The 12829-nt window shown below is 48.8% G+C and overlaps 1 protein-coding gene across 2 annotated transcripts in view; it reads left to right on the top strand.

The window, feature by feature from the left end:
- The first annotated feature begins 8497 nt into the window (after positions 1-8497).
- The window catches only part of KIRREL1 (kirre like nephrin family adhesion molecule 1), a 107071-nt gene continuing 102739 nt past the window's right edge, over positions 8498-12829 (top strand). The window contains exon 1 of one of the 2 annotated variants that reach the window (XM_039857119.1): positions 8498-8716. In XM_039857119.1, the coding sequence (XP_039713053.1) occupies positions 8665-8716 (52 nt within the window). In that variant the 5' untranslated portion in view covers positions 8498-8664. The remainder of the gene's footprint in view (positions 8717-12829) is intronic. The other variant, XM_039857118.1, reaches the window with a different exon arrangement.

Below are 12829 nucleotides of genomic sequence, written 5' to 3'. Positions count from 1 at the left end.
CTCACAGTTTGAGGAGACAAGACATGTCTGTGCACACACCTATAGCAATACACAGACAGCCTTGGGAGCGGAGAATAGAGAGTCAGTGGTAAAGGTGCATCATCCCATCAGGCAGTTCAGTGAAAATGTTACATCTGATTTGGGCCTTGAAGGAGGAATTTTGACTGGAGATTTATGACCCACCCACCATTCTGTTTCATCAGAAGAACAGGGAAAGTGGCCACCATGGAACAGGAGAACAAGGGGCTGGCGGGCAGGGAAAAATGCTAGTGAGCTACACCGTTATAAATATACTTTAGGGCCATGTGACTTGGCCATAAATCGCCACACTGTGCTCAGGTGATGTCACCCAATGCTCGGCTGTATTTATAGCTTTGTTCACTATTCCCTGGTATTCTATGTTGTTCACATTCAAGGATATATGTGTCATCCCTGCACACAGTCACCCTGAATAAGAGAAGATAAACTTTCATGCCATTTCTGTTCTTCTTCTAGTGCCTTGGAAGGATGATTTTTTGGAAATTACCAAATGTCTAGTTCATGGGAAAGTTTATCCTGCAGTCTAATTGCTAGCCCTCTGGCTCTGTACTCTGTAAAATGGAGCCTAGCCCCCTTTCTACCACAGGAAACTCTGTAGAACCCAGAATAGGGAACATCTCTCTCTCTCTCTTTCAGTCTTAAGATGCTACTGTGCGCCAGGCACTATGGTGACATCAGTGAACAATGCTGACACAGTCTTCACCCGTATAGGGTTTACCGTCCAGCAGGGGAAACAAGCACTGCATACCTACTAACCAGTGTGATTAATGTTGCCAGTGCAGGTGGAAAGAGCTTGAGGGCAACACAGTGATCTAATCTATTTGGAGGAATTAGAGAGTCTTCCACGGAGATGGGACGTTCAGTGTGAGGTCTGAGGGATGAGTAGGACTTAGCCTAGGGCATGAAGTGGAAAAGAACATAGCAGGTAAGGGAATAGCACATGTGGAGGGCCCAATGATGAGAAATATGTGGCCAGTTCCAAAAACCCAAGAGAAGCCTATAGAGCTGGAGTATAGGGGGTAAGAGGGATATTGGGCAGCAATGAGGCCAGGTGGCAACGCAGCTCCATCCCAGGCAGGCTCTGGTAGCTGATGGAAAGATTCTGTGTCTGATCCTTAAGACAAAGGTAGTCACCAGTGAGTTTTAAGGCAGGGAGTGAGGTGGTCAAATTTGAGCTTGAGCAAGACCACTGTGGCTGCAGGCAACAGAACTGCAGAGAACAGAACTGAAAAAGTGACATGAGCAGACACCCAGAGGCTGTTGCTGGTGGTCAAGGCAGGAGAGGACATAAGTAGTGACAGTGGAGATGGAAGGAAGTGGACCTCTACCTCGGAAAAAACAACAAACAAGAAGGAATTGGAGACTGATTGAGTGTGAATAGGGAGGAAGAAAGGGCAGTCAAATGCAGACTCTGGCAGGTCTCTGGTTTGAACCACAGGATGGAGGCTATTGCCATTCTTTTTTTTTTTTTTTTAAACCACATTATTGAGGTATATTTGACATACAAAAAGCTATCTATTTTTAATGTATACAACTTGATGAGTTTGAAGATAAATATACATCCATGGAATCATCACCGCAGTCTATACCATAAACATATCCATCACCTCCAAAAGTTTCTTCCTGCCCCTTTATTATTATTTTATTTTGTGATAAGAACACAATGTGAGATCTACCCTCTTTGCAAAATTTTAGGTATACAATACAACATTGTTAACCATAGGCACTATGTCTTGTGTAAGTAGATCTCTAGGACTTATTCACCTTGTATAATTGAAACTTTGTACCTTTTGACTTACACCCTCCCCCCCACCACTTCAATCCTCTGGCAACCGCCATCCTACTCTCTGGAAGTGTTATTCTTGAAAGAGGACCACTGAAGGAGTAGCTAGTTTTCTATCGTTTTGGGTTTTTTTTCCCTCAGGGGCAACTTTGTCCTCTGGATTTGCTATCCCCTGGATCTATTCCCAAAGCCTCAACTCAGGCTCCATATGGGGAGGACTTTGTGTGGGGCCGGAGGAAGGTGGCGATTCCCCGCTGAGGGCTGGTAGAGGAGGGGGAGCTGCCATGGCCTGATGGAGGAGGATTTGGTGCCAACCAGGCCTCATTGCTGGCTGAGTCTTGAAGTCTGGAATAAAGCCACTGTAATGACAATAAGTCAATATTCTCTGTCAATTTAGGAAATGCCACCAAAGGTAGCCAGACCCTGTCTGGCAGCCACAGCTAGGCCTATTTCCTGGCACAGAAGCCAAAAAGCCAGTGGGAGCAGGGAGGAATACCGCTGGCCTGGAGTATGGCTTTCACACACAGGAAGGCCCACCACATTATGTGTACAGAGTAAGTTAGAAAATGGGTCCCTAACCCTGAACCTCGGAAGGAGTCCTAGCTAGAAACAGCAAACATTTATAAAACACTAACATGTGCCCTGATGGAACCCCTCAGCAGACATCTCCAGGGAACGGCTCCTGGCTCCTTATTAGAGGCAAAAGTATCACAACTAGCAGGAAACTGAGGCCCAGAGAGGGCAATTGTCTTATCCAAGGCCACTCTTTGGACTTTGACTGAAGATCCTCATTCTCAGTTCTCAGCTCTATAAAATTTTCCTTGATGCCCCAAGCTGAGTTCAGTAACTTGCTATGTATTCTTTAAAAATATGGGCATTTTTAAATCTCTGCACCTCTCAATTCCATTGTAATAATCTGTTGGTCTTTCCCACTAGACTGAACTACTGGAGAATAAGAGGTGTGCTTCATCCATCTCTGTGTCCCAAATGCTTAGTCTAGAGCCTGGCATAGAGTAAACTTATACGTTTGTAAGATGAATAGATGGATGAACGGGTGAATAAACTAATTAATTAATTAATCTTAATCCAAACCCTTAGCAAGCCTCTGTTGGGGTTATAAGGGTTAGAGTGACATTGTTAAGGGTTGTACTTTAAGTTAATGGCCCCTCTTATAATAAGGGTCAAGTAAGCCTAACTTATATTCCCATTCATCTGAGCTCTATCCAACATCACCCTTAAATGTACCATGATGTCCAGATACCTTAATACGACTTTGGGCCATGATTTTAGCTGCCAACTTAATCTCATCTCTAGCTTGGATGCAAATATAAACCATAACCTTGTAACCTAGCCCTGATACTAAAGATGGGATCTAATGGTCTTCCAGGAAGCTCTGGGGATCATTAAAGGTCGGGAAACTGTGGGCTTGAGAACAGGATCCAGGGAAACTAAAACCAAGGGCCAAAGGAAGATGAGAGACCCTCCCTTTTCCTCCCTGATTTTCCAGTACCTGCCAGAGAACAGAACTACGTAATGGTCAGAGCCTTTTGGACATAAGGGGGCCTTTGCTGATAAAAGAATTTGGAATGAGTTTGGGATATAGGGAAGTCAGAGTTAACAAGATAGAGGGTGAATCCCGACCTAAGCGGCAAGAAGCCTGGGTACTGGTCCCTGTCCTACTCTAACTATAACTTGCTTTGTGACCTTTGACAGATCATTTTACCACCTCAAAGGCAAATGGACTTCACGTTGTCTGAAGCCTCATCTAGTTCTGAAGCTTGATGTTTGAGTCATTAGTTCATATTACTTTCTCCATTTTTTTCCTAATTAAGTTTATTCCCCACTCTTGTCTCCCCCACATCCCTATTCCCTGCCTCAGTGGCCCTGCCCAGGGCACCTGAACTTTACCCTTCTTCTCTCTTTCTGAGCCAGCCTCTTCAATGGGGCTGCTCATCTGAAGCAGGACTCTTCCAATTCCTGTGAGCTCAGGCAATGAAATCCTCATTAAACGTAATAAGAGATAACCGGTCTGTTTAGCACAAATGGTCTCCCCAAGTTGGAGCTCTAATATGAAGCACTGAGAAGGGAAGGGCTGAAAATGAGTGTAAAAATGGATCGCAGTTGCTCACAGGTGAGGCTGGTACATGCTATAACACACCCTGGGAGCCCATCTTGGCCAAGGTCATTTTTTCTAAGCACCTGCCTTGGAGCAGCTTCGACCTATCCAAATCTCTTCCTAAATATTTTGGACACTCCTCTTCAGTAGACAGTCCCTCCTAGGGTGTAGCCTTTAGTCATTCTACTTTAATTGCAGCACTGCTTTTTCAGATGTCCTCTGACACCCAAGCCCCATCCCAGGAACCTGACCTCCTTGGTCCACCTTCCCCTAAGGGACCACTAAGGAGTGGTCGGGTGCTTCAACTGCTGCTACTTTTCTCTCTGCCCCCACACCCTGCCATGACAGTGCAGATCTGAATCTCTCCCTATTGCCATTAAGGCTGTCCTCTGTCTCTGCTCTTATATGTATCCACCTCAAAAGCTGAGAACCTTAAGGAAAAAGAGAACAAAAAGAAATGGACTGGTATACAGCAGGAAAGCCCAGACCTAATCTCTGGGAGGACTTGTGCAGCCACCTGGGCCGTAAGAAACAAAAGTGGAAAAGGAATGAGGGAAAACCCTTTGCTCGGAGGAATTTCGAAAAAGGGGTGCATCTCTCCCCTCTCTGAATACGGTCTCTACTGCAGGGGGAGGGTCATGGTGACAACTGGTAGCCCCTCTCCCTTGGGGACTCAGGGTTTCCTTTATGGTCAGAATTATTTTCCAGGCTAAAAATCAGTATCTTGGCCTTTCCCTGGTAAGCAGCAGAAACACAATCCTCCACTCCCTCTCAAGGGGAAGGCAGAGGATTTATAGAATGGTTCTACTGCTCTTAGCCTCATTGAGACAAATAATTCATTTCTATCTCTCAGGGTGGCTTCTCCTGGTGATGGTCATAAATTGCCTTCCTGTTCACTCTCTGACCTCTTGATCTTTTTGCTTTTGTTTTCAAAAAATTATTAATATTTCTCTTAACTCCATATATAACCTTTGACTGCTTCTTTCTTTTTTTTCTGTGTGAAATAGCATCCTTAGGGGTTACTCCCTCTGCCTCCATGCCTTCACGCTTATGATTGGGCAGGGCCCTGTGCATGGGTAAACAGACGAATTCCACAAGAGGGAGGTTTAAAAGGCCCCTGCTTTGGGGAGCTCCCAAACTGAGAGTAATCACAGCCAGTGCCTTTTACTCACCGTGTGCCCAATGCCATTCTAAGAGCTGTATGGACATGGACCCACTTAATCCTCACAACCGCCCCTTAAAGTAAGTATAATATCATCCCTATTTTCAGATGAAATAACCAACATTCTCAAGATTAGGTAAATAAACTGCCCAAGGTCACACAGAAAGTAAGGGGCAGAAGCTGGATTAGAGTGAGGGCCCATGTGCTTTGTTCTTAACTACTTCTTAACTACTATTCTGCCTCTCTGATGGGAAGGGGGCACCTAGCTTCTTCCCTGCCCTCAGGGAGATCCAGACTGAGGCAACATGCATAGTCCTTGCCCCCCAAGGAGCCCCAGATTTGATAGAGGCGACAGGTATCCTTTGCTGGGGAAGTGTGTCTCGTATGCTGATAGGCTTTGCCTTTGGGGGCATCTGTCTGATACTGAGGACTCGGGCCCAGGATGCTCCCAGTTTGACAAGAGTTATGTGATTAGACTCCAGCAGACTCAGTTAATCCAATTAAACAGAATTGTGAACATTAGTGTGAGAGAGATGAGAATGAGGCAAATTTGGAAGCTCTATTGAATTTCCCCCAGAAGGAGGGCGGGGGGTGGGCGGGATTGCAGAATTGGCAATGAGCAGAACTGCTAGTGGAAGAAAGAAGGAAGTCCCCCTTGTGCACAGGCTTGCTGAGGACGATGCCTACAAAGCAGGGCTTCGCTTAGCTCAGTGGTTCTCAATGTTGGCTGTCCATTAGAATTACCAGGGGAGATGTTTGAAAATACTCATGCGTGAGGGCTTCACCCCAGAACAATTAATAATTGGGAGTAAGGGTAAGGCACTGGTGTTTTAAAAAGCCCCTCAGGAGAGTCTAATACACAGCTAGTATTGAGGACCACCAGCTAGAGTTGGGGTCTTAAGCTCTGGAATCTGAGATGTTGAGTGACTTACTTGGTGAGGGGGGATTCTGGAGAAGTGTGTTTGCTATGACTGAGCTGGTAAGGATTTGAGATTAAAGGGACTGGGAGATGGAGAGTTGAGGGACCAAGAGAGAGAGGTGGGGTTACTGCTTTGGTGGTTAAGGATCTGGATAAATTTGGTTCATCTGTTGCTAAGGTTTTGAGATGAGACAAGAGGCTGAAAGAAAAGCAAAAGCTTTCATAACCCAGCCCCTTCCAACACTGAGAATAGTCATCAGTCCTGAATACCAGAAGCTGGAAGGTGGGCAAGAAGCACTAAGCTAAGAATATTCTCTTCTCTCACTTCCGAACTTTTTCTTAACAGTTTCCTCAATTACTATCATCAGGGGCCTACCTTTCATGCATCTTTATGCAGAGTGAAAAGGAGAAAAGGCTGTCTCATTGATACTCCAAGAACATCACTACCTTAGGGCCTTTGTACTTGCTGTTACCACCTACCTGCTACATTCTCTCTTCAGAAGCCCCAGTCCCCAAATCCCTCAATTCCTTTAGGTGTCTGCTCAAATGTTACTTTAGCAGAGCAACTTTCCTTGACTACCTATAGGAAGCAATTTCTCCCTCCCTTCCACTCCCTATTCATTTGTCATGCTTTAGTTGTCTCAAAGTATTTACTACAACCTGGTATGTTTTATATTTTTCTACTGTCTTTTAGTTTCCTCCAGAATGAAACACTTATGAGGGAGAGACTTTGTTGATTTTTTTCATTGTTGTGTCTCCAAGGCCTCCGATTGCAACTGAAACATAAGCAGGCACTGAAGAAATATCTGTGGAATGCATGATTAATGAATAAGTAAGTGAAAATTGCTTATGTATACTCACATTGGTGCGGGCTGCATGTATTTATGATTATATTCCTATTTGGGCTAGGTATGGCTCTTTATTTTTAAACTCTGTGTTTGCCTGTGCATATGTATTTTTGAACATATAAAAGACTCTCTGGGTCTGTGCATAATGTGTTTCTGAATATGAACTTGTGTGTTTTTCCGCCTGTGTTTCTGTGTCATCCAGTTGTGTGTGGATGTGTCTGGACAGTTCTGCCTGGTGTGAGGATCGGTGGAAGAACGAGTTGTGGCCACATCGCACCAGCAGAGAGCACTAGAGAGCCACACACCGGTTCCCAGAGGCCCAAACCAAGAAATCTTGGAGGGCAGTGAGTGTTAGGGACCCAGGAGACCTAGAATCTGCCAGGAAAGAAGTGAAGACCTCTCTAGACCAACACAGTACTGTACAATTGGGCAATTCCTGTTATTTCTTCTCAACTCATCCCCTAGGACCCAGACGTTCTGGTACTATGGGCAACCCCAGGAGCAGAAGCATCTGGTTAGGGGTTAAAAAAGGAGCTGGTTGCCAAGCTGGGCTTTTAACAAGGAGGGGACCCTTACCTAACGCCTTCCTACTCCCACCAAGAATCCCGTCCCTTCCCAGTATCCAGGACTCTTAATCCCCAAAGATCTCAAACTCCTTCCTGCTTAGAGATACTCCTGTGGCTGCCTTCTCCCTTGCCCTCAAAGCCATGGAGTTAGCTACTTTCTCCTTCTGGATGGGTCGATGCCCTGGATGCAGGAAGGGGTCGACTGTCCCACCCCGCCAGCCAGGGCCAGCTGAGGACTCCAATAGTCAGTCTGGCCTCCTGTGTGCTGGGAGAGACCCCCTGGCAGGGGCTCCACGCGCGTCCAGGAAGCAGATTCTGCAGCTCTGGGTTTTGTAGGTGGGGAGAGGAATGTATTCTCCCCAATTATTCATTAGTCAATTGAGAATTACCAGTTTAGGGAACCTAGGGGTTATATACTGGGTGTGGGATTAACAAGGAAAACAAAAGGATTTTATGCCTTTTGATTCCATGAACCACCGCCTGCCTGCCCACTCTCCGCTCTCCCCCACACACTTACACACACCCAAACACGCCGACACACTCACACACCCTTCCTTCCCCAACACGGTCCTCCACTGGGCTAGAGGCTTGTCCTCAGCCCATGCCCCGCCTCCCCAATCCACAGCCTAGTTCGGTAGCCCGGGACCAAGACTACGAATACGAACGGGAGGGAGCCTCGGGCGGGCAAGGGTCCAGCCGTCCCTGCCCCAGCGCCCGCGATTGTCACTCTCGTTACCCCCTTTGCCTTTGCTCTCGATCCCTTTTTCTCTTTGCTCTCTTTCCATCTATGTTCCAGCGAGGGTGTGAGCGTGTGCGCGCGCGTGGGGGGAGTCCAGGGGGAGGGCTGTGTTGGAAGAGTAGACGTCAGGCGGAGGAGGGAGGAGGGGAGAGAGAAGGAGGAGAAGGGGAGAAAGGGAGAAACAGAGATGAAAAGACCAGAGGTAAAAGCTTGAGGCGAGGAATAATAAAAGAGAGAGGCGGAGGAGAGAGAGGGAGGGAGTGAAAGGGAGGGGGCGAGAGCGAGCGAGGAACGGGACTGGGAGGAAAGAGAGATAAAGAGAGCGGAGGGAAGGGAAGTGAGTTTGTGCGCGCGAGTGTGTGCGTGTGCGCGCGAGTGTGCAGGGGCGGGAGCGGGCGGGGGCGGCCGGGGCTCCTCCTCCCCAGCCCGCTCCTCTTGCTCCCTCGCCAACTCCGGGCCCAGCCGCGGGCGGGCGCACGGCTGGCGGACAGCATGCTGAGCCTCCTCATCTGGATCCTCACTCTCTCCGATACTTTCTCCCAAGGTAAGGGCTCCAGCCCGTCCCGGATTCGGCTTCCACCCGGGGGTCGGGGGATCGGGGGGCCGCGCCCCCGCTGGGGGAGCGCTGGGGGGCCGGCAGCGCGCGGCTGCTCCCCGGGGTCCGGACGCCACGAGGCGGGGGCTGGGTACCCGCGCGGAGCCCTGGGGGCGCGGGCGCGGAGTAACCGAGGCCGGAGAGGATGAGTTTTCCGTTGATTTGCCCAAGTTCCTTCTTCTGGCTGCGCGGCAGCACGGAGGAAAAAAAGAGACCCGAACGCTCAAAGTCTTTTCCGGAGCTTCTGGAAGCCCTACCGACCTCCACCCTGTGAGGCCGGGAGTCCGGACGCCGGGGTCCTGCCTGAGGGGAAGGCTGGGAAGAGGGTGGGATTTCAGATTCGGGGTCTGGGAGGTGCACGGAAAGCAGGCTCGGGAAGCTGTTGGTAAGGGAATCCCCCTACTTCAGCCTCGGGGGACCGAGTGGGAGCTGCGGCTCCCTTCTAGAGGAAGGGAGGGGTGCCTTGGAGCTCCTGGTAAGGGTTAGGAGCCCCCCTGCCCGCCAGAGGCTCCAGGTGGGGAGTGGAGTTCCAAAGGCAGTTTCAGGCCGGCTTGATATAATGAGGGGCACTTGGGAGGGGGTTAACACCCCACTTTGGGTCAGGAGAGTGTTGCTGTCTGGAGCTTACTTGAACCTGGCAGGGGAGAGGCTGGGAGATGAGGGAGAGGTTGAGAGAGATAAGGTTAATGTACCCTCATCAGGCAGGTCTGGGGTGGGGTGGGAGAGGGAAGGGAAAATAAAAGGCCCAGACCCTGGCCAGGACTGGGCAGTCTGTGGGAGTGGATTATTGCTTTGTGGGCTTGACTCTAAGGAAGATTTAATACTGCTGAGCTAGCCAACCCCTCCTCCACCCTGCCCCCCATGGAGCTGACACAGAAATTGACACACAAGCACCAAAAAATAGTCATAAACATTGAGATAGACTACTCACTCACCTACGGAAACACACATACCCACAAGCATCCCCCACACCGAGACAGACATATACACAAAGACACTGGTACAGCTAAGGAAGACAAATTCCTTTCCATATCCACATATGTTTGCACATTCATGCACCCAGACACATCAAAACTCAGACACAGTACATGCATGCAGACTGGCATTTATAAGGACACAACACACACAGACACACAGACACACATAGACACACATACACTGAAAACCTTCTATAGATACCAGCTGTCCAGGAAACAAAGAAACTTGAACAGACATTCATATAGACAGACACCTATGAAGATGTGCAGACTACAAAATGGAGGAGGCGGTCTCTTTTGGGGGGCGGGAATCTGGGAAGAGGAATGTCGGCTTGGATAGAACACCCTCAGTCATTGCCCTGCTCTCAGTTCCTTTCCTGGGCTTATAGGTGTGTGTTTAGGGCTGGGGTATTATGCCAGATCCCTCCTCTCCTCGTGGGGCCCAGCTCCAAAGGCAATGCCTGGCTGAGTTGGTGGGGTCAGGTCTGATCCATCTTTCCCCACAGGGCACCCATGCTCCGCCCCTCCCACATATACACTTAAGATATGGGAAGGGCACACTATTGGCGTGAGTTTAGTAGGAGTTGGTGCTGGGGGAAAGGAGGCCTGGTCCTGTGGTTGGCAGAACAAGCCAGCCACTTGGCAGAAAGTTGGGAAGATGACTTTAGTTCTGACTTTGTTCAGCCAGGCTGATAGTGGGGAGGAAAGTGGGGAGAGCATGACGTGGGGGGAGGAGGCAGCTGGGTCAGTATTGGTATGTGTGGGGGGCACGCTTCTGTCTGCCCCTTCCCAGCAGCCCTAACATTTCAACATCATGGATATGAATGGGCTTCAAGGAACAAAAGCTGCAGTTAGCAAACAGGAGAGACATGTGGATTGAGTCGAGGAGAAGAATGGTCAGAAAGAGAGGAGTGTGTTGTGTGCCTTTCTCCCTTTGGAAAGGGGGGAGGGGTGAGGAGTTAGCTGAGCTCCTGTGTTCCTGCCTCCAACAGAGGTGAAAGCAAGACTTGAAAGTGTGCAAAAGTATTGAGGGGAGATGATACAAAAAAAAGAAGGAGAGAATAGACCAGAGAGGTGAAATCGCTACTGAATGTTCTGGGAGCTGTGCATGGACTGGGGTGTGCAGGGGAGGAAAAGCAGGTCTGGGGGAGGCTGGGGCACTCACAGGTTGGTGGGGAGGCTATGGGACCTCTTCTCTTTACTCTTCATCTTTAGAAAGAAGGGGTTCTAGGTTAGGGACTGGGGCAGTGAGAGAGGAAGCAGACGGGGAATTGCGGGGGGTTGAGGGATGGTGGACATGGGGAAAAGGTGGCAGGAGAAGGCATTGAACCGAGGAGGGCAGAGAGAGGAGGGGAGATTCAGCCTAGGCACAGAAATAAAAATCGCATTTTAAAGAATTTCAATGGGCTTCATCAATCTTCATTTTTCACTAAATAATTTTCTGTATCTTATCTAAATGAAAACCATTATCCTTACCCCCATTTCCATCATGCGCCAGCTCCTCAGACTGATTGTGCCGAAAATTGAAATATTTATTCATTTTCTGGGAGATTTTCTCGCTCCCCAGTCTCAGAGAAGAGAAATTGAAAAAGAAAGATTATAGCTAATCAGAGCAATGTGGGATGACAGGCTGTATCAGGGTGGGAGCTGCCTCCAGGGTGGGAGGTGGAGGTGAGGGCGGGAGAAAAATCCTTCCAGCCCTCATAGGCCCCTTGGGCATCTCTGCTACTGACTGGCAGGGGGTTGAGGAGTGAAAGGAAGAGGCCTGAGGGCCTTTTAAATTCCCAGTATTCAACTCCCTGAACACAGCCACATCCTGGCAGGGAGCATGAGTCTGAAAAGAAGAGCAGTTGGGAACTGAGTCTCCCCTCCCGAGGCTACACACAGACATGCACACTTCAGATGTCCTGCTTCTGCCTGCCCAGCCCAGAGCAGGCCTGGAGGGTGAGGAAGAGGCAGGGGGAGACAAGGCAGAAATCTGGATACCAGGTTCCCCTCCTCAACTTTGACTGGACTCCACCTTTCACTCACTTAGACCTAAAGGGAGGGCGGGAACCCAGTACTCAGTGCCTGGTGTTGCCTCTGGCCACAGCCAGGACCTGGAGGACCTGGATCAGGAGGACATGGAGGCCTCTAGGCCTTCTTGCCTTCTATTGGTCACGGTAGCTGCACGGTTGGTTGCCCTGCTCCGCCTTGGTTCTCTGGTGATGTGGGGTGAGGACGGCCAGCCACTGTCCCCAGTGCTCACCTTCTTGATTTGAGAACTGCATACTGAGAACTGCATACCCTGATGGAGGCTCCTCTGGGCCCTCTTTATATTCTCGGGGACCAAGTCTTAATTTCTTTATTGTCCTTTCAGTTTCTGAAACAGTGCTACGCCTGTGGTAAGTGCCCTTAAATATCTGATCAATTGATTGATTTGATGAGAGTGCTACTATGTTAGAAGGAGGCAGTATTAAATGTTGATTAAATCACAGCTCCCCGGTTAAACCCCACCTCTAGCCACTTGGTAGTCAGTTCAGCTTGAACAAGGTATGTACGTGCCTTCTATGTGTCTTAGTCTGCTCATCTGTAAAGTGAAGGTAGAAATAACACGTCATAGGGTTGCAATGGCAATTAAATGTTTATCTGTGTAAAGTGCATGGAACAATGTCAGCACTGAGGGAAGTGCTCAGTAATGCTTCTGCTGTGACTTTGTGACTGGACAGAAATGGATAGGCAGTTGAGTTGTCTATGCTTCCTTTCCAGCTCTTCTTTATGCTTTTTTTGTTTCTTGTTCCAGCTGCCCAGATACTTGATCCTGGGCTTCCATGCCTCTGCTTGTATCATGGACAGGACTGGGTTGTGGCACACCCAGAAGGAGAAACTGACAAGCCTGCCCCTAGTTGGAGACCTCAGAAAAGGTCTGGGGAAGGGAATTGCGGGGAGAGCAAAGTGGAAGAGTTTGGCATTCTAGTAAGAAGGAACCAGGGCTCTTGTGAGAAATATGTAGGGACACCAGCCCGAGGTGGCAGGATTTCAGAGTCGAGAAATAATACAGATCATTTATTGAGCCCTTGTGCTGACTACTTTATATGTGTTATCT

Source organism: Pteropus medius, unplaced genomic scaffold (assembly GCF_902729225.1).
Source record: "Pteropus medius unplaced genomic scaffold, Ma_sr-lr_union100, whole genome shotgun sequence".
NCBI lineage: Eukaryota > Metazoa > Chordata > Mammalia > Chiroptera > Pteropodidae > Pteropus > Pteropus medius.
This window is presented reverse-complemented; position numbering and strand designations above follow the sequence as displayed.